The sequence below is a fragment of the Podarcis cretensis genome, assembly GCF_951804945.1.
Source record: "Podarcis cretensis genome assembly, chromosome: 18".
Lineage (NCBI taxonomy): Eukaryota > Metazoa > Chordata > Lepidosauria > Squamata > Lacertidae > Podarcis > Podarcis cretensis.
The window spans coordinates 8,035,496-8,060,663 of NC_137188.1; the positions used below are offsets into that span (position 1 = coordinate 8,035,496).

Below are 25,168 nucleotides of genomic sequence, written 5' to 3' on the forward strand. Positions count from 1 at the left end.
GATAATGTTGTTTTCCAGATATAAATGGGAACATTTTTCATCAAACAAACTATTTTGGTCACACATTATTAAATTCGTATCTGTACAGTTGTGGTATATGGAGGAGAAAAAGAGTGAATGAATAGCTATTCCGATGAAAGGCATAATCTTTATAGATTTTTTTACAAAATCTCAAAGGTCAGAGGTTCTTTTATATTCTGTTGGGAGCTGCCCAGAGTGGCTGGGGCAATTTACATACTGCCCTCCACCCGACAATCACGGGCCGGATTGCAACATAAAAACCACAAACATGTGTTGCATCCTATTAAGAAATGACAACAAAAGTAACACAAAACACCCCTGCTTTGCAGGCGGAAAATAACAGCGCCTCCGTTTTGTAGCCGTCGCCAGTTGCTGTGTAGACATTGGGCCGACAGCCTGACTCCAATTGGGGCCATTGAGTTGCCCATTTGTTTTCCTTTGAGCCCCAGATAATAATAATAATAATAATAATAATAATAATAATAATAATAATAATTTTATTTATACCCTGCCCTTCCTGGCCAGAGCCGGGCTCAGGCCGGCTAACAACAATAAAAATTACAGTAAAAACATAATAGGGGAAAAAAACCCACAATTTAAAATACAGGTTAAAATGCAATTTAAAATGCAGTCTCATTTTAAAATTATTATTATTATCATTATCATTATCATTATTATTAATAACCCGCCCTCCCCAGCCGAAGCCAGGCTCAGGGCAGCTAACAACAATAAAATAATACAGCATTCTAAAATAATTTCATTATAAAATTAATTAATTAAAGTAGCCCATAAATCAAGTTCCCTTTCGTGAACTCCCAGCTCCCTGCCATAGTTGTGCTCCCTTGGACGGATAACAGCAAAAGCAGCTCCCGGCTGGGTCAGGTGGCAGGGATCAGTTTACCTTGGCGACAGTTGCCAGGGAACGGAGTCCGTGTCGCCCGGCGACGGTTGCCAAGGAGACTCTGCTCCCAGCCCAGGCCTCTCGGAGCCAGAGGCTTCTGCGAGCCGCCATGGCTTCCACATCGGTGATCCTCAGCCGGGACGGCACGGCGGCTGGACCCTCTGCCACCTATTCGTACTGCAACCGTCCCAGGCCGTTGCCGGGCAGGCAGAGGTACCGAACCTCCATCGAGGCCAACGAGACGTGAGTACCTTTAGGCTCCCAGGCTGGACCGGGGAAGGAAGGGCCCAACCTGAAAGAGGCAAACCGACATCCATGATAGACTACTGCAATGCGCTCCCCATGGGGTATCCCTTGCACTCAGCCCAGAAGCAGAATGCCAGCTGAGGCCTTGCCAGCGCATAATGCTAATAATAATAATAATAAGAAGAAGAAGAGTTTGGATTTGATATACCACTTTATCACTACCCGAAGGAGTCTCAAAGCGGCTAACGTTCTCCTTTCTCTTCCTCCCCCACAACAAACACTCTGTGAGGTGAGTGGGGCTGAGAGACTTCAGAGAAGTGTGACTGGCCCAAGGTCACCCAGCAGCTGCATGTGGAGGAGCGGAGACGCGAACCCGGTTCCCCAGATCACGAGTCCACCACTCTTAACCACAATACCACACTGGTGTAATAAATTATAAATAATAATTTATTATTTATACCCCACCTGCCCACCTAGCAGTTTGAAAGCACGTCAAGTGCAAGTAGATAAATAGGTACCGCTCCGGTGGGAAGGTAAACGGCATTTCCGTGCGCTGCTCTGGTTTGCCAGAAGCGGCTTAGTCCTGCTGGCCACATGACCCGGAAGCTGTACGCCGTCTCCCTTGGCCAATAAAGCGAGATGAGCTCCGCAACCCCAGAGTCGGTCACGACTGGACCTAATGGTCAGGGGTCCTTTACCTTTACCCTACCCACCTGGCTGGGTTTCCCCAGCCACTCTGGGTGGCTTCCAACAGAATATTAAAATACAATACAGTGGTACCTCGGGTTACAGACGCTTCAGGTTACAGACTCCACTAACCCAGAAATATTACCTCGGGTTAAGAACTTTGCTTCAGGATGAGAACAGAAATCACGCGGCGGTACCAGGAGGCCCCATTAGCTAAAGTGGTGCTTCAGGTTAAGAACAGTTTCAGGTTACGAACGGACCTCCAGAACAAATTAAGTTCTTAACCCAAGGTACCACTGTAATCTATTAAACATTAAAAGCTTCCCTAAACAGGGCTGGCTTCTGATGTCTTCTAAAAGTTTGGTAGTTGTTTTTCTCTTTGACATCTGGTGGGAGGGCGTTCCACAGGGAGGGCGCCACCACTGAGAAGGCCCTCTGCCTGGTTCCCTGTAACTTGGCTTCTCGCAGTGAGGGAACCGCCAGAAGGCTGGGCCTTGGTGTCCAGGCAGAACGGAGCTGGTAGACAGCCGCCCTGGACACAGAATTGACCTGTGCCTCCATGGACAGCTGTGAGTCCAGAATGACTCCCAGGCTGCACACCTGGTCCTTCAGGGGCACAGTTACCCCATTCAGGACCAGGGAGTCCTCCACACCTGCCCGCCTCCTGTCCCCCCAAAACAGTACTTCAGTCTTGTCAGGCTTCAACCTCAATCTGTCAGCCGCCATCCATCCTCCAACTGCCTCCAGGTGTCTGCCAAGGTGCCCCTGTTGGGGTTTAAAGCCTTTAACAACCTGGGACTGGCTTACCTACGAGATCCCCAGGCAGAGGGCCTTCTCGGTGGTGGCGCCTGCCCTGTGGAACGCCCTCCCATCAGATGTCAAGGAAATAAACAACGATATCTGACTTTTAGAAGACATCCGAAAGCAGCCCTGTTGAGGGAAGTTGTTAATGTTTAATGTTTTATCATGTTTTTAATATTCTGTTGGGAGCCGCCCAGAGTGGCTGGGGAAACCCAGCCAGATGGGCGGGGTATAAATAATAAATTATTATTATTACTACTACTGCTGCTACTAGATTCTTATGCTGGTGCTACAGGCCTTCCAGCCAAGATGGGTGATGCTTGGTTGCAGAGGACAGCATATCAGAAACGGCATAATAATAATAATAATAATAATAATAATAATAATTGCACATGAACTGAAGAATAGCCAGAGGAAGCAAACAACACAAACACATGTTTGCAAGAGGCTGGTGTAGTGTCACTGCTTATGTAAATACCCAAACGCTCCCAATATATGGGTTTGTTACAGGTTTGCTTTTGGTCGCTTTTAAATGCTGTGCCTCCGCTTTTGTTAGAAAACGGAAGTGTCTTTGTTTCTGATGCTTTTCAGTTGGGAATTGTCTTGATATTGTAATGTTTCTCTCTCTCTCTCTCTTTCTGGATAATTTTTATATATACTTTGAAATTTAAGAAAGTGCTGGAAAGAAAGAAAGAGGTGCAAAGAACAAGCTTGCTGCTGTTGTTAGTTTGGTTGTTGTTTTTAAATGTGTGCAGCTGCCCAGTTGCTTTGCAGTGTAATGGTTGTAAGGGGTTACTTGTGCGTAAGTTGCCTTCAGTTTTGGTTAGATTGCCTGGCCAACCATGCTTTGGCTGACAGCTCACACTCCGTGGCCGGTCAGTCACTTGCAGAATCCGTCAGTGGGTGTTTCTTGAACCTCTTCCAGCATAAGAGCTGTTTGACGCCAAGTCTCCTCCTACTTTCCCTGCGCGGAACTCGTCTGCGCAAGTATGGGGAAGGCAGGGGCGTGTCAGCGCTCTCTCCACTAGTCTCTGGTGAAGGGTCTTGGAGACCTCTCTCCGAATCCTCCGTATCCCTCTCTTCTCTACTGGTGTTACGCTGAATTCCTTCCCCCCTGCTGGTCCCCTCTCCTGCATCGCTGTGGAGCCTTGCCTCCACCTCTCGTTCTGATGTCAGTTCCCTGACACAGAGGAATCATAGAATGGTAGATTTGGAATGGGGACCTCAGCTAAAGTATCCATGGCAGGGATCTCAGCTAAAGTATCCATGGCAGATGGCCAGCCAACCTCAGCTTAAAAGTAGAGTGTTTTTAAAAATTAAAAAAATTAAATCTTCTTCTCCTTCTACAAAATAAATACAAATCCAATGTGTGATTTTTCTCTTCTTGCAGAGTCAGAACCGAACGATTCCCAGTTCATTTTAAAACCACGCAAAAACAGTAATAAGAATGTTCTCTGCGTTAGCTCTCAAACTACGTCATTCTCATTTTTGCTGGGAGTTGAATACAAAAGCACAATTTCATTTCCTTTTTAGCTCACATTTTTAAAGAACACATTTGTTTCAGGAAAGAAATATCATGGCACCTGTATTATTATTATTATTATTATTGCTATAAAAAGGCCCGGAACTCTGTAAGAATTTTTATCACAAAATCCCACTGGGCACAAATACCTCTGACAGGTTTGTAAACTTGCAAATTAAGGAGAGCTTATTTATTCTCACATATCTCTGGCAGCCTTGCAGATTTAGCAGCAGGAATGGGGACAGTGACACCCTGCTCTAATTAATTGCTAATTTATGCTAAGTGCTGTTTTCGAATCCTGTCCCTCTTCATGTTTTTTCTTCCAGGGAAGAGGAGCCCTATCACTATGCCAACCTCATGTATGAGAGGCGAGTCGTTCGGGGCAATACCTATGCCCTTCACATCTTACCATGGGTGAGTTTTCCTTCTCCCGCAAACTTTGACATATCTATGTATCTATTTCGATTGCACATTCCAGGCAAAAGGAACAATGTGCAATTAACCAGTGGAACTAGCTGCTGCAAGATGCAAGGCTTGGGCATGAACTTTGTCCAGGAGGAGAGGTCTAGTTATGGATATTGCTGTCGCCTTCAGACTCCGCTTCCCACCAGCACATCTGACCAAGCCACTGGGCTAGGGGGATTTTGTGATCCGGACATGGGTGGCGCTGTGGTCTAGAGCCTCTTGGGCTTGCCGATCAGAAGGTCGGCGGTTCAAATCCCCATGACGGGTGAGCTCCTGTTGCTCGGTCCCAGCTCCTGCTAACCTAGCAATCCAAAAGCACGCCAGTGCAAGTAGATAAATAGGTACCACTGATTTGGAGAAGGGCTGGAAGGAGTGAAAAAGGCAAGATGAACATGACCGGAATGTGAGCAATGCAGTTACATTGTTGGGCTTTGCTGGGAATTGAAAGCAATGTTGCACGAACCACTGTTCACAGCTGGGAAAAAACTCATCTGTTTGCTACCAGCTAGTGTAGACACAGGTGGCACTGTGGTCTAAACCCCTGATCCTCTTGGGCTTGCTGATCAGAAGGTCGGCGGTTCGAATCCCCGCGATGGGGTGAGGTCCCGTTGCCCTGTCCTAGCTCCTGCCAACCTAGCAGTTCAAAAGCACACCAGCGCAAGTAGATAAATAGGTACCACTGCGGCGGGATGGTAAACGGCGTTTCTGTGCGCTGTGGTTTCCGTCACTGTGTCCTGTTGCGCCAGAAGTGGTTTAGTCCTGCTGGCCACATGACCCGGAAAGCTGTCTGCGGACAAACACCGGCTCCCTCGGCCTGAAAGCGAGATGAGCGCCGTACCCCATAGCTGCCTTTGACTGGACTCAACCGCCCAGGGGTCCTTTACCGCCCTGAGTAGCTGTGGGTTATAGGGCAGTGTTGAAATCTAATAAATAAGATTAAGGACACTGCAGGAACTGCTTTCTCTCTGTCCATCCCCTCCGCCAGAGCAGTGAACCCGATCCTCTGGAGCTTCAACGTCAGCGGGAAGCCCAGCGTAAAGCGTTGGCCAGGAGAAGAGCTAGGGATCAGCTTCAGACGAGAACCCCGGAACCTTTAGAAGGCAGGAGGCATGTCGACGTTCAGACAGGTAAGGCACCAGGTGGAGAAGGAGGGCGAAATGCTTATCTCAGGAATACTGGGGAATGGCAAAATAGAAAGACTGGTATAAAATTATGATCTTAGCTGGTATGCTTGTTATTGCATCAGGGTGGAAAGGAAACGATAAATGGACAATGGAATAATGGAATGACTATGTTTTTGAATACATACAATCTGACATATTTGAACAGGTAATGACGGAAGATACATGGGAAAACAAATGTCAAAAGATTTTAAATAAATGGAATTGGAGGGACGCGGGTTAAACCAGAGAGCCTAGGACTTGCCGATCAGAAGGTCGGCGGTTCGAATCCCCGCGACGGGGTGAGCTCCCGTTGCTCGGTCCCTGCTCCTGCCAACCTAGCAGTTTGAAAGCATGTCAAAGTGCAAGTAGATAAATAGGTACCGCTCCGGCGGGAAGGTAAACGGTGTTTCCGTGCGCCACTCTGGTTCGCCAGAAGAGGCTTAGTCCTGCTGGCCACATGACCCGGAAGCTGTACGCCGGCTCCCTCGGCCAATAAAGCGAGATGAGCGCCACAACCCCAGAGATGTCCGCGACTGGACCTAACAGTCAGGGGTCCCTTTACCTTTACCTTAGGTAATTTGTAAATTTTCCCCACTCCTCACTAAAGCTCCTCTTTTCCTTGTTTCTGATTTTCCTGGTCATTTTTGCCATTTCGGCGTAGTCCATCATCCTCATCAGTCATTCATCTCTGGTCGGGACTTTTCTTTCCATCTCTGGGCCAGTAGTATCCACGCTGCTGTCGTCGTGTACATGAATAGTCATTTCTGCTCCTTTGGTATCTCTGCGCCTAAAATTCCTAGTAAAAAGCTTCTGTTTTTTTCACAAACATTATTTTAAACATTTTTTTCAACTCATTATAAATCCTTTCCCAGAATGCTTTTGTTATCTTGCACATCCTTCCCAACCTTAAATTCAGTCCTCCATGTTAGTTTGTGGTGAAGTTCTCTCTCTCTCTCTCTCTCTCTCTCTCTCTCTCTCTCTCTGTCTCTCTCTTTCGTGTGTGTGTGGGGGGCATGTTAATTTTTACAATGCCCAAGTCCCTTCTAATCCCCAGGTTTTAAAAAATCTAATGGAGGATTCCATTGTTGAACTAGCCAAGCAGGTTTCCTTGTGAGTAGGGCTGGGAGATATACCGTATTTTTTGCTCTATAAGACTCACTTTTTCCCTCCTAAAAAGTAAGGGAAAATGTGTGTGCGTCTTAAGGAGCAAATGCAGGCTGCGCAGCTATCCCAGAAGCCAGAACAGCAAGAGGGATTGCTGCTTTCGCTGTGCAGCGATCCCTCTTGCTGTTCTGGCTTCTGGGATTCATATTATTTTTTCCCTTGTTTTTCTCCTCCAAAAACTAAGTGCGTCTTGTGGTCTGGTGCGTCTTACAGAGCAAAAAATACGGTATCTTCATCCCAAACCAGTTCTATATCGTGCATCTATATTGGTTTCATAGTTTTGAAACTGGCAATAAATAGCAAATTTAGACGCGTGCTCAGGGCCGGATTTAGGTTTGATAAGGCCCTCAGCTACTGAAGGTAATGGGGCCCTTTATATGTCCAGCTATCCTTTGTCAACAAATTGTCGCTGCTTTTTGTGTTGAATATATGCTAGATGGTAATTTATGGACCTAATAGGTATCTCAAGCCATTTGCACATAACAAAATAGGAGCCTACACAACACAAAACACTTGGCTTCTTGCAGTGAGGGAACCGCCAGAAGGCCCTCGGTGCTGGATCTCAGCGTCCGGGCTGAACGATGGGGGTGGAGATGCTCCTTCAGGGATACAGGACTGAGGCCATTTAGGGCTTTAAAGGTCAGCACCAACACTTTGAATTGTGCTTGGAAACGTACTGGGAACCAATGTAGGTCTTTCAGGACTGGTGTTATATGGTCTCGGCGGCCACTCCCAGTCCCCAGTCTAGCTGCTGCATTCTGGATTAGTTGTAGTTTCCGGGTCACCTTCAAAGGTAGCCCCACGGAGAGCTCAGGAGTCCCATTTCCATCCTGATTGTCCTCCGTGCAGGAGTTTTGCATCGGAGTCAGGAGAGCTGCAAAACTTCCCCTACACAAGAACATCCCAAATGCCGTTTCAGAACTGTACCTGGAAGAGCTTGCGGACCGTATCATCGAAGTGGACATGGAATGCCAAACGGACGCATTTCTGGACAGGCCGGCAACGCCTCTGTTCATCCCCGCGAAGACCGGCAGAGATGTGGCCACCCAGATCTGGGAAGGAGATGTACGTTAGAACCATAGAACCGTAGAGTCGGCAGGGACACCCAGCGGTCACTTAGACCAACCCCCTCCGAGCCAAGCCTGGCAAGTGTGTTTCAGGCTTCCAGAACTCCAGTCTAGGCAAGACTTTGGACGGAAGTGCTTTCCTCTGCCTTGCCAAATTTCCGGGGGGGTTGGATCTGGACTCTGCCCAATGCCACGTCCACTGCTGCTAGGGGCATAGGTGGCACTTTGGGCACCCATGGGTAGGCAAATTAAGGCCTGGGGGCCGGATCCGGCCCAATCGCCTTCTAAACCTTAACCATGGATGGTCTGGGAATCAGCGTGTTTTTACATGAGTAGAATGTGTCTTTTTCATTGGATAGTGTTCTCGAAGCTACCAGCATGAGTTTGACCAAACTGTGGGAGGCAGTGGAAGACAGGAGGGCCTGGCGTGCTCTGGTCCAGGGGGTCACGAAGAGGCGGACACGACTAAATGACTAAACAACAACAACAATGTGTCCTTTTATTTAAAATGCATCTCTGGGTTATTTGTGGGGCCTGCCTGGCGTTTTTACATGAGTAGAATGTGTGCTTTTATTTAAAATGCATCTCTGGGTTATTTGTGGGGCATAGGAATTTGTTCATTTCCCCCAAAAAAATATAGTCCGGCCCCCACAAGGTCTGAGGGACAGTGGACCGGCCCCCTGCTGAAAAAGTTTGCTGAGCCCTGGTCTTAACCACTGAGCCTCTTGGGCTTGCCGATCAGAAGATCAGCGGTTCAAATCCCCGTGATGGGGTGAGCTAGAGCATGGTACTCTTATTGTTCCATTTCTTCTATGAACCACTTTCTATAAAGCATCTCAAAACGATTTCACAACAAAAACTTGTATTTCAAAAACTGCACATATCAAGACAGTTAAAACCATTGTATAAGGGGAGCACATGGCGCTGTGGTCTAAACCACTGAGCCTCTTGGGCTTGCCGATCGGAAGGTTGGCGGTTCAAATCCCAGAGACGGCGTGAGCTCCCGTTGCTCGGTCCTAGCTCCTGCCAACCTAGCAATTCGAAAGCACACCAGCGCAAGTAGATAAATAGGTACCACTGCGGCGGGAAGTTTGTCTTGATGTGCAGATTTACGCTTTAAAGAAAACCATTTCTCAAGACGTTCCCTTGGTCAGCCCACCTCTGATTTCTCCTCTTTGTTTCGCCCCCCCCCCCAGCTTTTCGATTTTGATATCGAAGTGAGGCCGATGCTGGAGGTCTTGGTCGGCAAGACCATCGAGCAAGCGTTGCTGGAAGTCATGGAGGAAGAGGAACTCGCCGACCTGCGGGCGCATCAGTACGCGTACCACGAGCTGCGCCGTGCGGAACTCGCTGAGGTCCAGAGACTTGAGGAACAAGAGCGGCGGCACAGAGAGGAAAAGGTACAGAGAAAAGGGTGAGGAGGGGAAAGAAGCAGCGGTTTTCAAGCCGTGTGCCGTGGCACCCTGGGGTGCCTTGAATGATGGTGTTGTAAACAAAAATTGCCTTTTTCCCTTATGGGGTATCCAAGAGCCCATATAGAGTCCTTACATAGGTTCCCTATTGGTCAGATACATCACACCTACATCACAGAAAAGGCGGTCTACAACAGAAATTTGAATGTTGTTTTTCTCCTGTCCTTGTTTATCTCCTGTCTGGCAGGTTACTTGATTGGATTGCCTGGGGAGCCTGGCCAGTCTTTTGTAGTGATAAATACTTAGTTCCTGGGCCAGGTCACAGGCTCACACCCTATTCAAACACAGACATACAGACAGGATTTGTGAAGGAAAAGACAATGGGGAGGCTTTTCCACTTTGACCTTGCAGAGAAAACATTTGGTCAGTTTGGGAGAGTTTGGGAATCAAAATGGTTCCAGGTCGGTCTTCCTGTGCTGATCTATGTACGTGCTTGGTTGGTACACTTACGAACATTTAACATACCGTATTTTTCGATGTATAAGATGCACCAGACCACAAGACGCACCTAGTTTTTGGAGGAGGAAAACAAGAAAAAAAATATTCTGAATCTCAGAAGCCAGAACAGCAAGAGGGATCGCTGCGCAGTGAAAGCAGCAATCCCTCTTGCTGTTCTGGCTTCTGGGATAGCTGCGCAGCCTGCATTCGCTCCATAGGACGCACACACATTTCCCCTTACTTTTTAGGAGGGAAAAAGTGAGTCTCATAGAGCAAAAAATATGGTATATCTAAGACCTCAAAATTCCTATCACAATGGTCAGGGGTGCCATGGGCAACCCTGGCCTCTGTCCCTCTTTCCTTCCCTCCCTTCTTCTGATGCCCTCTGGCGTCTCTGCCTCCCAAAGGCTTGCACAGCTGTTTGTTGCAGCAGCCCTGGCTGCAAGCTCCCCGTGCGAATGGCGCCTCTTGGGCTGGCCAGGGGGTGCTGGTGCCAGGAGCAGAGACGGCCTTGGAGTAAGCAAGCAAGCGGGCAAGGGAGCCCAGTCTGCTAGCCCTTGCTGTTGGGAATGGGCAGACAAGTCCCAGGCCCCTGTGGGGCAGTGTGAGGAGGCACCTATCTTTGGGGTGAGGGGGGGCAGCTCAGAGACCAGGGGCTGTGGCAGCGGCTGCCCAGAGGACTACCAAGGAGAGGGGCAAGGAGGCTGAGGTGTTCGAAAAGGGGTGAGGGGCTGCCAGCTCTGCAGGCAAGGGGGGACCTAACTGGTCTCCTGAGCCCCACAGGGGTGCCGCAGAAAGAAAGTTCAAGGGAGCCATGGACTCAAAAAGGTTGAAAACCTCTGGACTCTCTGTCAGGGAACTGCCGTCGGAGCCAGAGGAGGAGGGAGGGCTCCAGAGGGATGCCGGAGAGCGTCCCAGGAGGGAGAGAGGCAGCCCATCTGCGGGGGAAGGAAATCAGCGTAGCACCAGTGGAGAAGGGGGGCAGATGGGGGAATCGGCGAGGAGGCTCCATGACTCCTCGCCGGAGACCAGCGGGGAGAGCATGGGTCCTCTGCTGCCCACACCCTCCCTGCGCAGAAGGCTTCTGCGCAGGGAGAGTAGGCGGAGAGTAGGCGTCAAAGAGCTTCTTTGCTGGAAGAAGTTCAAGAAACACCCACTGACGGATTCTGCCAGCGATTGAGCCAGCCATGGATGGGTGGCTGTCCGGACAGAAAGGGTTCACCCAGGTAACCCAGCCAGGTGTGGCGACGACTTACGCACGAGCAACCCCTAGAACCATTACACTCTCCAAGAATATCTGGAGGCCACGGCTAGTGTTTATACTACCGTGGTGCCTTGGAAGTCAAACGGAATCCATTCCGGAAGTCCGCCCGACTTCCAAAACATTCGTAAACCCAGGTGCGGCTTCCGATTGGCTGCAGGAAGCTCCTGCAGCCAATCGGAAGCCGCGGAAGCCATGTTGGACGTTTGGGTTCCAAAGAACGTTCACAAACCAGAACAGTCACTCCTGCGGCGTCCGGGAGCCAAAACGTTCGACTCGCAAGGCGTCCAGGATCCAAGGTTTGACTGTACGTACATTTTTAAAGATTTGCCTTGAGAGAGTCTTTACGTCTCTTTTGTTGACCATCAGCTACCGGGTCTGATTCAAAGTCTGCTTAAATGGCTTGGGAAAAAGACCGAAAACAAAACCCAGAAGTTCCACAAGCGCTGTTTTCTTCTCTCCGGCAGGAGCGTCGCAAAAAGCAGCAGCTACAAGTCCTTCAGAAGGAGAAAGAAACCTCGGAGAAGATTGCAGCTCGGGCGTTCGCTCAGCGCTACCTGTCGGACCTTATTCCTTCCGTCTTCGGCAGCCTTCGGGAGAGTGGATACTTCTACGACCCGGTGGAGAGAGGTGTGTGGCTTGCTGTGTGTTGGGATGGCAGGGGGGGCGGCTCTCATTCTTATTTCAGGCTCCCCAAGTTTTAAGTTGTTGGGTGAACATATCAAACGACACAGCGATTCTTCAAACAGCTCTTGTTTATTCACAGGCCGGAACAGAACTGAACTGAAGCGTTCAGTCAGCCTGTTTATATAGAGCTCCAGTACAACGTAACTGCAACAACTTTCTAAAACTATCCAATCACTGAACGTCACTTTCGATCCCTTATTTGCATAACTATCTACAGGAACCCCCTGCTGGCCCAGGGTGAGAACTTCAGTACAAAACACCAAGAAAGGCATCTGTCTTGCCATTTAAATGCAAGGTGATTCTTTGAAATGAGACTCAGAGGCAATACAAACACAAGCGAGTGAGAAGATTTTATTCTAAACAGCAAGCAATAGAGTGGCACCTCTGGTTACGTACTTAATTCATTCTGGAGGTCTGTTCTTAACCTGAAGCACCACTTTAGCTAATGGGGCCTCCCGCTGCCGCCGTGTGAGTTCTGTTCTCGTCCTGAAGCAAAGTTCTTAATCTGAGCTACTATTTCTGGGTTAGCGGAGTCTGTAACCTGAAGCGTGTGTAACCTGAAGCGTATGTAACCCGAGGTACCACTGTATATACATTACCAGCTAGACTGGTGACTGGGAGCGGCTGACGAGACCACATAACACTGGTCTTAAAAGACCCACGTTGGCTCCCAGTACGTTTCCGGGCACAATTCAAAGTGTTCTTGCTGACCTTGAAAGCCCTAAACGGCCCAGTAGACCTGAAGGAGCGTCTCCACCCCCATCGTTCAGCTCGGACACTGAGGTCCAGCGCCACAGGTCTTCTGCTTGTTCCCTTACTGCGAGAAGCGAAGTTACAGGGAACCAGGCAGAGGGCCTTCTTGGTAGTGGCGCCCGTCCTGTGGAACGCCCTCCCATCAGATGTCAAGGAAATAAACAACTACCAGACTTTTTGAAGACATCTGAAGGCAGCCCTGTTTAGGGAAGCTTTTAATGTCAGATGTTTTATTGTATTTTTAATATTTTGTTGGAAGCCTCTCATAGTGCCTGGGGAAACCCAGCCAGAGGTTGTTGTTGTTGTTATACCAAGCAACACTTCAATCTGCCACAAGAAGTGGCGAAGCAACTCCCTAAGTAGCCTTCATTTGCATGACCTTCTGGTCATCTGGTCCTCTGTGTCCTGGGCTTTGAAGACCCTCGAACTCAGGACGCAAGGGAGAAACGTGCTAAGAGGAAGGCACACTTGGCAAACCCTCACCGTGATCAACTCCCGCCCGGAAACCAATGTCCCCACTGTGGAAGGATGTGTGGGCCCAGAATTGGCCTCCACAGTCACTTATGGACCCATTGTTAAAACTGTGTTAATGGAAGACAATCTTACTTGGCTACTCTACGAGGGATTGCCAAAGAAGAAGTGCATGAAAATAGGGATAAAAGGAGAGTCCCCAACCTTTTTCTTTGTTGTTCCAGAAGCTTGGCCTTCTCAGTGTTCTTCCAAGTGTCACTGTTTAGCTAGGAGAACTTCCAAACCGGTTCCAGAACCAGATCACGTTCAAGTGTTTGTCCGAATACACAAAGTCTCAATCCACGGGCCCGGACAGAGGCTTCGGTGATTCAGAGCAGTCAGAATCTTCAAAATTGACAATTTGCAAAGGCCCCACCTCTAAATATTTATACTTTCTGGGCTTCCGACACATTCTGACACAGATTGCTTGTATTGCTTAAATAAGACAGGTTTGGTTTCTTTTGCCATTCATTTTAACATCAGACCCACCTTTTGGGTGAGGTTTGATCTTCTTGCAGTCCATGGGACTCTCAAGAGTCTCCTCCAGCACCAGAATTCAAACGCATCCATTCTTCGGCGATCAGCCTTCTTTATGGTCCATTAGTGGCATGCAAATTCTGTTAAGTAAATGGAATAAACACAAGGATGCCTTTAATAGGATAAATGTGCCTGGAAATGCACAAGAATGTTCACGCATGCCTTTTTAAAAAACATGTGGATGATGAAAACTTAAGAAACAGAAGGAACCGGAATGGATAGATTTGGCTGTCCTCAGTAAAGGCTACCATTGCTCAGGAAAGTTTCAGCGAGAACAGGAAACCCTTATAAGTACCGTATTTTTCGCTCTATAAGACGCACCAGACCACAAGACGCACCTAGTTTTTGGAGGAGGAAAACAAGGAAAAAAATATTCTGAATCTCAGAAGCCAGAACAGCAAGAGGGATCGCTGGGCAGTGAAAGCAGCAATCCCTCTTGCTGTTCTAGCTTCTGGGATAGCTGCGCAGCCTGCATTCGCTCCATAAGACGCACACACATTTCCCCTTACTTTTTAGGAGGGGAAAAGTGAGTCTTATAGAGCAAAAAATACGGTACTTCCTATTAAGGAGAGTCCATGGCTCGTGGATCAGTTGCAGTGGGCCTCCAGATCGTAGAATCAAAGAACTGTAGAGTTTGAAGGGACCCCAAGGGTCATCCAGTCCAACCCGCTGAAGTGCAGGAATCTTTTGCCCAACCTGGGGCTCGAACCCATGGCTCTGAGATTAAGAGTCTCATGCTATCCCAGATGTTGCCGCAGAGGGGAACACAACCGGTGTGCCTGCTGCAGGGGTGCCACAACAATTACTAACTAGTTATCTCCTGCTTGGATTACTGCAACGCGCTCTACGTGGGGCTACCTTTGAAAGTGACCCGGAAACTACAACTAATCCAGAATGCGGCAGCTAGACTGGTGACTGGAAGCGGCTACCGAGACCATATATCACCAGTCTTGAAAGATCTACACTGGCTCCCAGTACGTTTCCAAGCACAATTCAAAGTGTTGGTGCTGACCTTGAAAGCCCTAAACGGCCTTGGCCCAGTATACCTGAAGGAGCATCTCCACCCCCATCATCCAGCCCGGATGCTGAGGTCCAGCTCCGAGGGCCTTCTGGCGGTTCCATCTCTGTGAGAAGTGAGGTTACAGAGAACCAGGCAGCGGGCCTTCTCGGTGGTGGCGCCCGCCTTGTGGAACGCCCTCCCATCAGATGTCAAAGAGATAAACAACTACCTGACATTCAGAAGACATCTGAAGGCAGTCCTGTTTAGGGAAGTTTTTAATGTGTGATATTTTAATGTATTTTTAATCTTTTGTTGGCAGCCACCCAGAGTGGCTGGGGAAACCCAGCTGGATGGGCGGGGTACAAATAATAAATTGTTGTTGTTGTTGTGGCGGTGGTTAGAATGTAAGGCAAGAGGCAGAGGGTATCAAATTTTGGTGTCACACTGGGGACCAGGTAAAGGAAACCCTGGGCGGTTAAATCCAGCCAAAGGCGACTATGGGGTTGCGGCGCTCATCTCGCTTTCAGGCCGAGGGAGCCAGCGTTTGTCCGCAGACAGCTTTCCGGGTCATGTGGCCAGCAGGACTAAACCGCTTCTGGCACAAGGGGACACTGTGACGGAAACCAGAGCGCACAGAAACGCCATTTACCTCCCCACCAGAGTGGTACCTATTTATCTACTTGCGCTGGTGTGCTTTCGAACTGCTAGGTTGGCAGGAGCTGGGACAGAGCAACCAACGGGAGCTCACCCCGTTGCAGGGATTTGAACCGCCAGCCTTTTTAATTGGCAAGCTTTTAATTGCCCTGGTTGCACCACTGAGTGGGTGAGCTCTTTCTGCTTCCAGCCTCAGCTGCTCCACCAAACAACAACCTTCCAGTATTTCTCCTTTCAGGTAATAATTTTTAAAAACCTCTCCTTGTATTTCACAGACATCGAGACAGGCTTCTTCCCAGGGATGATGTCGGAGATAGAAGAGATCATGGAAAACCGGGTTCTGGGCAGAACAATAGCCGACAGTAAGTTAAATTATCCGGGGGTGGGGTTTTTCCCCATGTGCAAATAAGGTTCGGTGGCTGTTGTTTTCTTACAAAACGGCGATGCAAAATTATAGATAGATGATAGATAGATAGATAGATAGATAGATAGATAGATAGATGATAGATAGATAGATAGATAGATAGATAGATGCCAGGAAAACCAAGAAACATACAATCAAATAAACAAACAAACTATAAATTGACAAACAAACAATAGCAATATAGGGAACAACACAGTTCTTATAGCTAACATCATTTATACTCCCAATGATGTGCACAATTATAGAACTTATAAAACAAGAAATTGAAAATGATTTCCAATTAGTCTCGCTGTACTTTATCTGTTGATTACCTTATACCACACAGTCACATATTTCTTATATAGTTTCTGTTAACAAAGTTATATATTTTTCTAAATAAAAGCAAAGCTCCTCCATTCGTTCTCTGGCAACTGCAGCCATCGCCAGAAAGCGGCTCCCTCAGCTGCAAGTTGGGGGGCTCCTTGCAAATTACTGGGGGGGGGGCGCTCCTTGCAAATTATCTCCTAAAAGTTTTTTTTACCAACCAGCAGTTTTAATAAACCAATTTTGTTACGCAAAACATACAGTATTCATTTCGAACTGTAGTCGCAGGGCTCCTAAAAGCTGTGGCGCCCTTAGTCTACGGGGCCGGTTTGCTTAAACCGGCCGTGACTGCCTGATTTCCGTGCCAAAATCAACTACCATAACTGGCTTAGGCCTATTAATTCCTGAGCATTTAGGAGGATACAGTGGACGCTCGGGTTGTGAACATGATCTGTGTGGGATGCATGTTCGCAACCCGCAGAGTTCGCAACCCGCAGTGGCGCGTCTGCGCATGCGCGGGTTGCGATTTGGCACTTCTGCGCATGCGCAAAGCATGATTTAGTGCTTCTGCGCATGTGTGACCGCCGAAACCCGGAAGTAACACGTACTTCCGGGATTTGGCGGTCCGTAACCCGAAAAAACACAACCTGAAGTGTCTTTAACCCGAGGTATGACTGTATTACCATTTACAATTTCTAATGTTAACGGGAAAATCCAAGGGCTCCCTTGGACAAAAAGCAAAAACACCAACCAGGATAACTTGGAGCAAAACAGCAGTTTGTAGACTTGGCCTTTATTGATCTGTTGCAACAGGGTGCTCCCCTCACCCACAGGAGAGAGGAGGGACCCAGAAAAGTGGCGTGCAAGGTCTTATAAAGACTTTTGAAATTGCCACCCTGTAGATCAAGACCACCCCCAGAAACATCATACATACATCACAGAAGGGGTGTGACCTAAGACCACCCCTCAGATACATCACACCTACATCACAGAAAAGGCGGTCTACAACAGAAATTTGAATGTTGCTTTTCTCCTGTCCTTGTCTGGCAGGTTACTTGATTGGATTGCCTGGGGAGCCTGGCCAGTCTTTTGTAGTGATAAATACTTAGTTCCTGGGCCAGGTCACAGGCTCACACCCTAGTCATATCTTAACTGTGCCCTTAAGACAGGATTTGTGAGGAAAGAGACAATGGGGAGGTTTCCCACTTTGACCTTGCAGAGAAAACATTTGGTCAGTTTAGGAGTCAAAATGGTTCCAGGTTGGTCTTCCTGTGCTGATCTATGTGCGTGTGGTTATGAACATTACCATATATCTAAGACCTCAAAATTCCTATCGCACTAACGTGACACAACTTTCCTTGCAGACTTAATCCGAGACATGATGGAAATGAGGCTGGACTGTTACGAGAAAGGAGTGTTGCCGGTCCGGCCGGAGGTCGTTCTGCCCCCCGACCCGGAAGACGCCATGATTCCCTCCATGGAATTATTGTTGGGCGCGAGCCCGGATCCACAGGGAATCATGGAACAGATGGAAGACCTTAGCCAACAGGAAGGCTTGGATCAGCCAGATGTTTACGGCCAGTTGGAAGCTTTGGATAAGCTGGAAGCTGCTGGCCAATCCGAAGCCTCAGAGCAGCCGCCGGTTTCAGATCAGCCGGAAGCTCCAGATCAGCCAGAATCCGCTCCAGATCAGGACAAAATAGCAGAAGAGCTGGAATCCAAAGAGCCTGAACAACAGTGATGTGATGACTAAATGAATCAGGTAGGGCGTGTGTGAAGTAGTTCTTCAGTCCCCAAAGGAATTATTATTATTATTATTATTATTATTATTATTATTATTATTAAAGGTAAAGGTAAAGGTACCCCTGCCCGTACGGGCCAGTCTTGACAGACTCTGGGGTTGTGCGCCCATCTCACTTAAGAGGCCAGGGGCCAGCGCTGTCCGGAGACACTTCTGGGTCACGTGGCCAGCGTGACATCGCTGCTCTGGCCAGAGCCAGAGCCAGAGCCAGAGCCGCACACGGAAACGCCGTTTACCTTCCCGCTGGTAAGCGGTCCCTATTTATCTACTTGCACCCGGAGGTGCTTTCGAGCTGCTAGGTTGGCAGGCGCTGGGACCGAGCAGCAGGAGCGCACCCCGCCGCAGGGATTCGAACCGCCGACCTTTCGATCGGCAAGCCCTAGGCGCTGAGGCTTTAACCCACAGCGCCACCTGCGTCCCCATTTTTTTTATTATTATTATTATTATTATTATTATTATTATTATTATTATTTCATACTGCATCATGGTGTGGTACGCTGGTTTGATATCAACTGATAGGAAGTGCCTACAGAGGGTGGTGAACACAGCACAAGATATTATGGGCTGTCCCGTGAATCCGCTGGATGAAATAGTGGAAGAACGTTGCCTCAGGAGAGTGAGGGAAATCCTCAGGGATGATTCACACCCTGGCCGGCACTTTCTTGATCTCCTGCCCTCAGGCAGAAGATATAGAAGCAGGATTAGTTGCACCAACAGGGTAAAGAACGGCTTCTATCCGGGGGCTGTTAGGCTGCTGAATGAAAAGATAACAACAGGGCAACTGACTTTCGGGTTTGGTGGGTGTGCGTCAGTAAACGAGGGGAATTAAGACTAAGAGAGCGGAGTGGGGGGTGCTGGTGTAATCTCTCTGGGTACAAGTTGTACAAGTGACAATAAAGTATTTCAATTTCAATTCAATTTCAGTTATTATATCCCACCTTTCCCCAGACTGAAATTCAAGGCAGTTTGCAGATATCATTATTGTCACAAAAGTTGGGTGCCACCTCCACTCGCTGCAAAAGTGGGGGATTAAAGGGGGTCCCCAGCAAATACAATGGACGCGGGTGGCGCTGTGGCTTAAACCACAGAGCCTAGGACTTGCCAATCAAAAGGTTGGCAGTTCAAATCCCCGTGACGGGGTGGGCTCCCATTGCTCAGTGCCTGCTCTTGCCAACCTAGCAGTTTGAAAGCACCTCAAAGTGCAAGTAGACAAATAGGTACCGCTCCGGCGGGAAGGTAAACGGCATTTCTGTGCGCTGCTCTGGTTCGCCAGAAGCGGCTTAGTCCTGCTGGCCACATGACCCGGAAGCTGTATGCCGGCTCCCTCGGCCAGTAAAGCGAGATGAGCACCGCAACGCCAGAGTCGGCCACGACTGGACCTAATGGTCAGGGGTCCCTTTACCTTTTACCAGCAAATTCATGGAGCCAGCAACCTTTCCAAATTCCAGTTGCTGGAAGCCACAGGGCGGGAGAGCTGGACTTGTGTTCAAATCCCGCTCACTGGTTTCCCACAGGCATCTGGTCAGCCGCTGTGAGAACAGGTTGCTGGACTAGATGGGGCCATTGGCCCTGATCCAGCAAGACCTTTTTTTTACGTTCTTAGGTTTCCCTCTTCCCTTATTTTTTTATACATTTTTATTGGGTTTTTTAACATATCATTTCCAACATTCATATAACGTAACTTCTTATTTTATACAGTGGTACCTCGGGTTAAGTACTTAATTAGTTCCGGAGGTCCGTTCTTAACCTGAAACTGTTCTTAACCTGAAGCACCACTTTAGCTAATGGGGACTCCCACTGCCGCTGCGTGATTACTGTTCTCATCCTGAAGCAAAGTTCTTAACCTGAAACACTATTTCTGGGTTAGCGGAGTCTGTAACCTGAAGCGTATGTAACCTGAAGTGTATGTAACCCGAGGTACCACTGTACAATGTTTTTGACTTCCGTCAACACCTCTGATGATTTTCCGTTCTTTATCACTTATTCTGCATTTCTTAATTGCTCTATTACTCTTAATTATCTTTAATAATTCTCCTCATAGTCTTTCTTGCAATATTTCAAATAGTCCTCCTCACAAAACTTCTTGCAATCCTGCTAGCGTAATCTGTTCATTACAATCACTTTTCAAACAGTTTGTATAGTTACTCCAATCTTCTAAGAATCTCTGGTCCCGCAGGTTTTGATTCCTTCCTGTTAATTTGTCCAGTTCTGCATAGTCCACCAATTTCACCCGCCATTCTTCTTTCGTTGGTAATTCTTCTTGCTTCCATTTTTGTGCCAATAATATTCTTGCCTCTGTCTTCCTTTCCAAACCCTTTTCCTTTTGTAAGAACGGCCTGCGTTAAAAACCGCTTGGGGAGTCTTCTTTTTTCCTTTTTGCCGATGGGCAGAGTAAAAAAATAATAATACTTCAAATAAAATAGAATGTGGTTCAAGGGACACCATTATTAGTTAGCAAGGGGGGACCCCCCCCCCCGCTGATATTTATTGCCAGGACCAGATTTTGGTTTGATGAGGCCCTAAGCTACTGAAAGGGACGCAGGTGGCGCTGTGGGTTAAAGCCTCAGCGCCTAGGGCTTGCCGATTGAAAGGTCAGCGGTTCGAATCCCTGCGGCGGGGTGCGCTCCCGCTGCTCGGTCCCAGCGCCTGCCAACCTAGCAGTTCGAAAGCACCTCCGGGTGCAAGTAGATAAATAGGGACCGCTTACCAGCGGGAAGGTAAACGGCGTTTCCGTGTGCGGCTCTGGCTCGCCAGAGCAGCGATGTCACGCTGGCCACGTGACCCGGAAGTGTCTCCGGACAGCGCTGGCCCCTGGCCTCTTAAGTGAGATGGGCGCACAACCCCAGAGTCTGTCAAGACTGGCCCGTACGGGCAGGGGTACCTTTACCTTTACTTTAAGCTACTGAAGGTGATGGGACCCTTTCTATGTCCAGCTGTCCTTTGTCAACAACAAATTGTCGCTGTTTTTTTTTTGTGTTGAATATATGCTATATATTATAGATACCTAATAGGTATCTCAATTCATTTGCACATAACAAAATAATGTATTTTATCAAAGGAACTGTTGAACTGAAATACAATTAAGGAAAAGTATATTGATAGTGAAATACAATTAAGAAGAAGTATATTAATATATACTTAAAATGATTTTTTATTCATAAACTTAATAATGTAAACGCATTGGCATTTGGCAATAACAAAAGTTCCTTTCGAAACACAATTTACAAAGACTCATAACCTAGTCTCTAGAAACTTAGTATAACATGAAATAATAACAGGAGTAAATATATGATGCAAACTACTAATAATTATAAATAGCAGAATGTAGGCACCTTATATATAGAAATGAGGAAACCAGGGATATTTTAGGGAGCAGGCCCATGACTTACATCATAGGAACCTACACAACACAAAACACTGTTGCTGTATGTAGGCTTTATTGCATTTGTTTTTTTATTTTATATTTTGGAAATGTACATCCAGTTTTTTTCCCCTTTAATTTTTTTGGGGGGCCCCCAAGAGAGCGGGGTCCTAAACTATAGCTTGTTTAGCTTATACGTAAATCCAGCATTGTTTATTTTGCATTCTCCCCGCAAGATGGCAGCATTGTCACTGGGATGCTAACGAAACCAAAAGCATCGTACCCAGCTCTACCTCTCTTTTAAATCAGAACCAGTGAAGGCGGTGGAGGTCCTGTGTGAGTGTCTGGAGGCGGTTGGAGGATGGATGGCGGCTAACAGATTGAGGTTGAATCCTGACAAGACAGAAGTGCTGTTTTGGGGGGACAGGAGGCGGGCAGGTGTGGAGAATTCCCTGGTCCTGATTGGGGTAACTGTGCCCCTGAAGGACCAGGTGCGCAGCCTGGGAGTCATTTTGGACTCACAGCTGTCCATGGAGGCACAGATCAAATCTGTGTCCAGGGCAGCTGTTTACCAGCTCCATCTGGTACGTAGGCTGAGACCCTATCTGCCTGCGGACTGTCTCGCCAGAGTGGTGCATGCTCTGGTTATCTCCCGCTTGGACTACTGCAATGCGCTCTACGTGGGGCTACCTTTGAAGGTGACTCGGAAACTACAACTAATCCAGAATGCGGCAGCTAGACTGGTGACTGGGGGCGGCCGCCGAGACCATATAACACCGGTCTTGAAAGACCTACATTGGCTCCCAGTACGTTTCCGAGCACAATTCAAAGTGTTGGTGCTGACCTTGAAAGCCCTAAACGGCCTCGGTCCAGTATACCTGAAGGAGCGTATCCACCCCCATCATTCTGCCCGGACGCTGAGGTCTAGCGCCGAGGGCCTTCTGGCGGTTCCCTCATTGCGAGAAGTAAAGCTACAGGGAACCAGGCAGAGGGCCTTCTCGGTAGTGGCGCCTGCCCTGTGGAACGCCCTTCCAGCAGATGTCAAAGCGATTAACAACTACCTGACATTCAGAAGACATCTTAAGGCAGCCCTGTTCAGGGAAGTTTTTAACGTGTGATATTTTATTGTATTTTTGCTTTCTATGGAAGCCGCCCAGAGTGGCTGGGGAGGCCCAGCCAGATGGGCGGGGTATAAATAATAAATTATTATTATTATTATTATTATTATTATTATTATTATTATCATAGCAAGCCTTCCTGTCTAGCCTGTGGGCTGAGATGCGAGTGAGTTGCAGTGATTTCAGTTCTCCTCCTCTGGAATCGGTTTCAGTTTAGAGCAGGGGTCAGCAAACTTCTTCAGCAGGGGGCCGGTCCACGGTCCCTCAGACCTTTTTTTGGGGGGGGGCGGGGCGGACTACAGTTGTACCTCTGGTTACATACTTAATTTGTTCCGGAGGTCCGTTCTTAAGCTGAAACTATTCTTAACCTGAAGCACCACTTTAGCTAATGGGGCCTCTTGCTGCCGCCACACAATTTCTGTTCTCAATCTGAAGCAAAGTTCTTAACCCGAGGTACTATTTCTGGGTTAGCAGAGTCTGTAACCTGAAGTGTATGTAACTGAAGCGTATGTAACCCGAGGTACCACTGTATATGGTGGGGGAATGAACGAATCCCGATGCCCCACAAATAACCCAGAGATGCATTTTAAATAAAAGGACACATTCTACTCATGTAAAAACACGCTGATTCCCGGACTGTCCGTGGGTCGGATTTAGAAGGCGATTGGGCCGCATCCTGCCCCCAGGCCTTAGGTTGCCTACCCCTGGCTTAGGTAGAGAGCTTGGGAAAAAAACCCTTTTAAGAAGAACTGGTTCCAGTTCAGCATGTCTGCAAAGTGACAGAACTTGTGCTGGCCATAAGAATTACATTTTTTTTTTTTTTTGCCATTCTCTTTCCAGGGATTCCAGAAAGTCGCACCAACGCGTTTGTGCCAACTGACAAAATGCTGAATTTAATTGGTCCTGGTGCAAGCAATAAATTGAAAGCTGCGGTTTTTCAAACAATACGTGCGAGGTCTATGCTCTTATTAGCCCCCCCCCCAAAAAAAAACTCGGCGCTAAGAAACATCACCCTGGCTTTCAACGAATTCCTCTTCTTTTTAAATTTGTGCATGTTCCCATTAATTGTTTGCAACTTAAATGTGCCTAAATAAATCCCAGACGGCATCTGGTAGAAGTTTGTTGTTATTTAAGTTCTGTTGAAGTCAGCAAGATACAATTTAGCCAGAGCTAAACTTGGGTTCGATTTCAATGGGACTAGAAGTGGTGACAAAGTTCTGCCAGATCTGTGTGTTGACGTTTAGATTGTTTTTAGCAACCTTTGCATTGTTTAACCATAGTTATTTGCATTATAACCATAGTATCTGCATTATTTGACCATAAAATGTGTTTTTTTTAGAGAATGTTTGTGCATATGTGCATGCCTATATATATTTTTAGAAAGCTTAGGATAATTTCATTTTTACCTAGTTGCCTTATAAGTCTGATTTATTCATGACTTCAGCAAAAAAGGAGGTTTTTCTTTTGATGTTATTTTCCAAGTACAAAAGAAATCATCGTGGAGATAAATAGATTGGTTGTTGCTGTTGTTGTTGTTGTTGTTGTTCTCTTCCTCCCCCCTCCCCCAGTCTCCCACCTCTGAACCTGGTTAATTATTTCGTTTCAAATGTTTCTCTTTGGAAAGCACTGTTTGTGTTTTATCCCCTAAAGCATTGCCGTTCAGTCGTATTCTTCAATAACTTTAATGCATTTCCATGCTTGTGTTTTACCTATGATTGTATCCATCATTTTAAGATTAATTAATTTTAATTAATTTAATTAATTAATTTTAATTAATTTTAAGATTAATTTGGTTTTGTTGCAATGGTATTATATGTAATATTTTTTTTTTTGGGGGGGGGGTGAATTGACCAAGAGTATTCTTAAATAATTTTAATGCATTTCCATGTTTGTGTTTTACCTATGATTGTATCTATCATTTTAAGATTAATTAATTTTATTTAATTTTATTAATTAATTTTAATTAATTTTAAGATTGATTTGGTTTTGTTGCAATGATATTATATGTAAGATTATTTTTTTTTTGGGGGGGGGGTGTGAATTGACCAAGAGTTCACCCAGATCTGCGCTTGGGCCAAGTCTAGAAAGCACAAGTCGAAGCGGTTTTCTGCTTGTACCAACTGCCCTTCATCAATAAATCAGAGCAAACATCAACCCAACTGATGTGTGCTCTGATCCAGCAGTAAAGTTCGGGTTTCCCCGGGGGAAAGCGTCAGAGGCAAATGCGGACAAGCCCAAAGACAACAAAATCTCCCATCCTTTAGTTTTCCTTCTCCTCGTATAAAACGAATCATTGAAGAGGCAGCCAAATGGCTGATCTTTGCTTCCCCTTCCTCCCTTCTAAGGATGCCCGTTGCTTATCTCCAGCGGAGCTCTACTCAGAAGGAACCTGCCGAAATGAAACGGATCCGACCCGTTTTATTTCGGAGGAGGGTTGACTCTGAATATGACCAGCGCTGGATATGAGCCCATGCATCTAAGTTAGAAAAAGTTCCTTCTCCCTTTTAATGTGATCTCTTAGAAGACATCCTGTTTAAGAAATGGGACCGTTTATCTTTTCTTCTCCCTGCGTTTTTTTCTTACCCCCCAAAATTTAGCACCAATAAATGTGGGTGGGTGGGTGGAAAACAGGCTTGGGTGATTGCAGCTCTGAGCTCCCTGTGTAACCCACATTCAAGGCGGCTCCTGAATGGCGGGACGTCAGATGCAATGCTGAAAGCCGCTCACAGCGGCTACCACCTCCTCTAAGAGAAGATGCCCATAGCTCTGGCAGGAACTTTGGGGCTCTTCTTCCCCCTAGCCCTCCTCCATG

At 47.3% G+C, this 25,168-nt stretch overlaps 1 protein-coding gene across 1 annotated transcript; it reads left to right on the top strand.

The window, feature by feature from the left end:
- The first annotated feature begins 989 nt into the window (after nucleotides 1–989).
- On the top strand, nucleotides 990–23,473 carry LOC307207074 (radial spoke head protein 3 homolog B-like). The gene is made up of 9 exons (XM_079960777.1): nucleotides 990–1,165; nucleotides 4,505–4,592; nucleotides 5,629–5,770; nucleotides 7,890–8,035; nucleotides 9,234–9,437; nucleotides 11,676–11,838; nucleotides 15,625–15,711; nucleotides 17,441–17,838; nucleotides 23,197–23,473. The coding sequence occupies exons 1-8, from the start codon at nucleotides 1,032–1,034 to the stop codon at nucleotides 17,815–17,817; spliced, it is 1,341 nt and encodes a 446-aa protein (XP_079816903.1). The 5' UTR covers nucleotides 990–1,031; the 3' UTR covers nucleotides 17,818–17,838; nucleotides 23,197–23,473.
- Nucleotides 23,474–25,168: the final 1,695 nt, after the last annotated feature.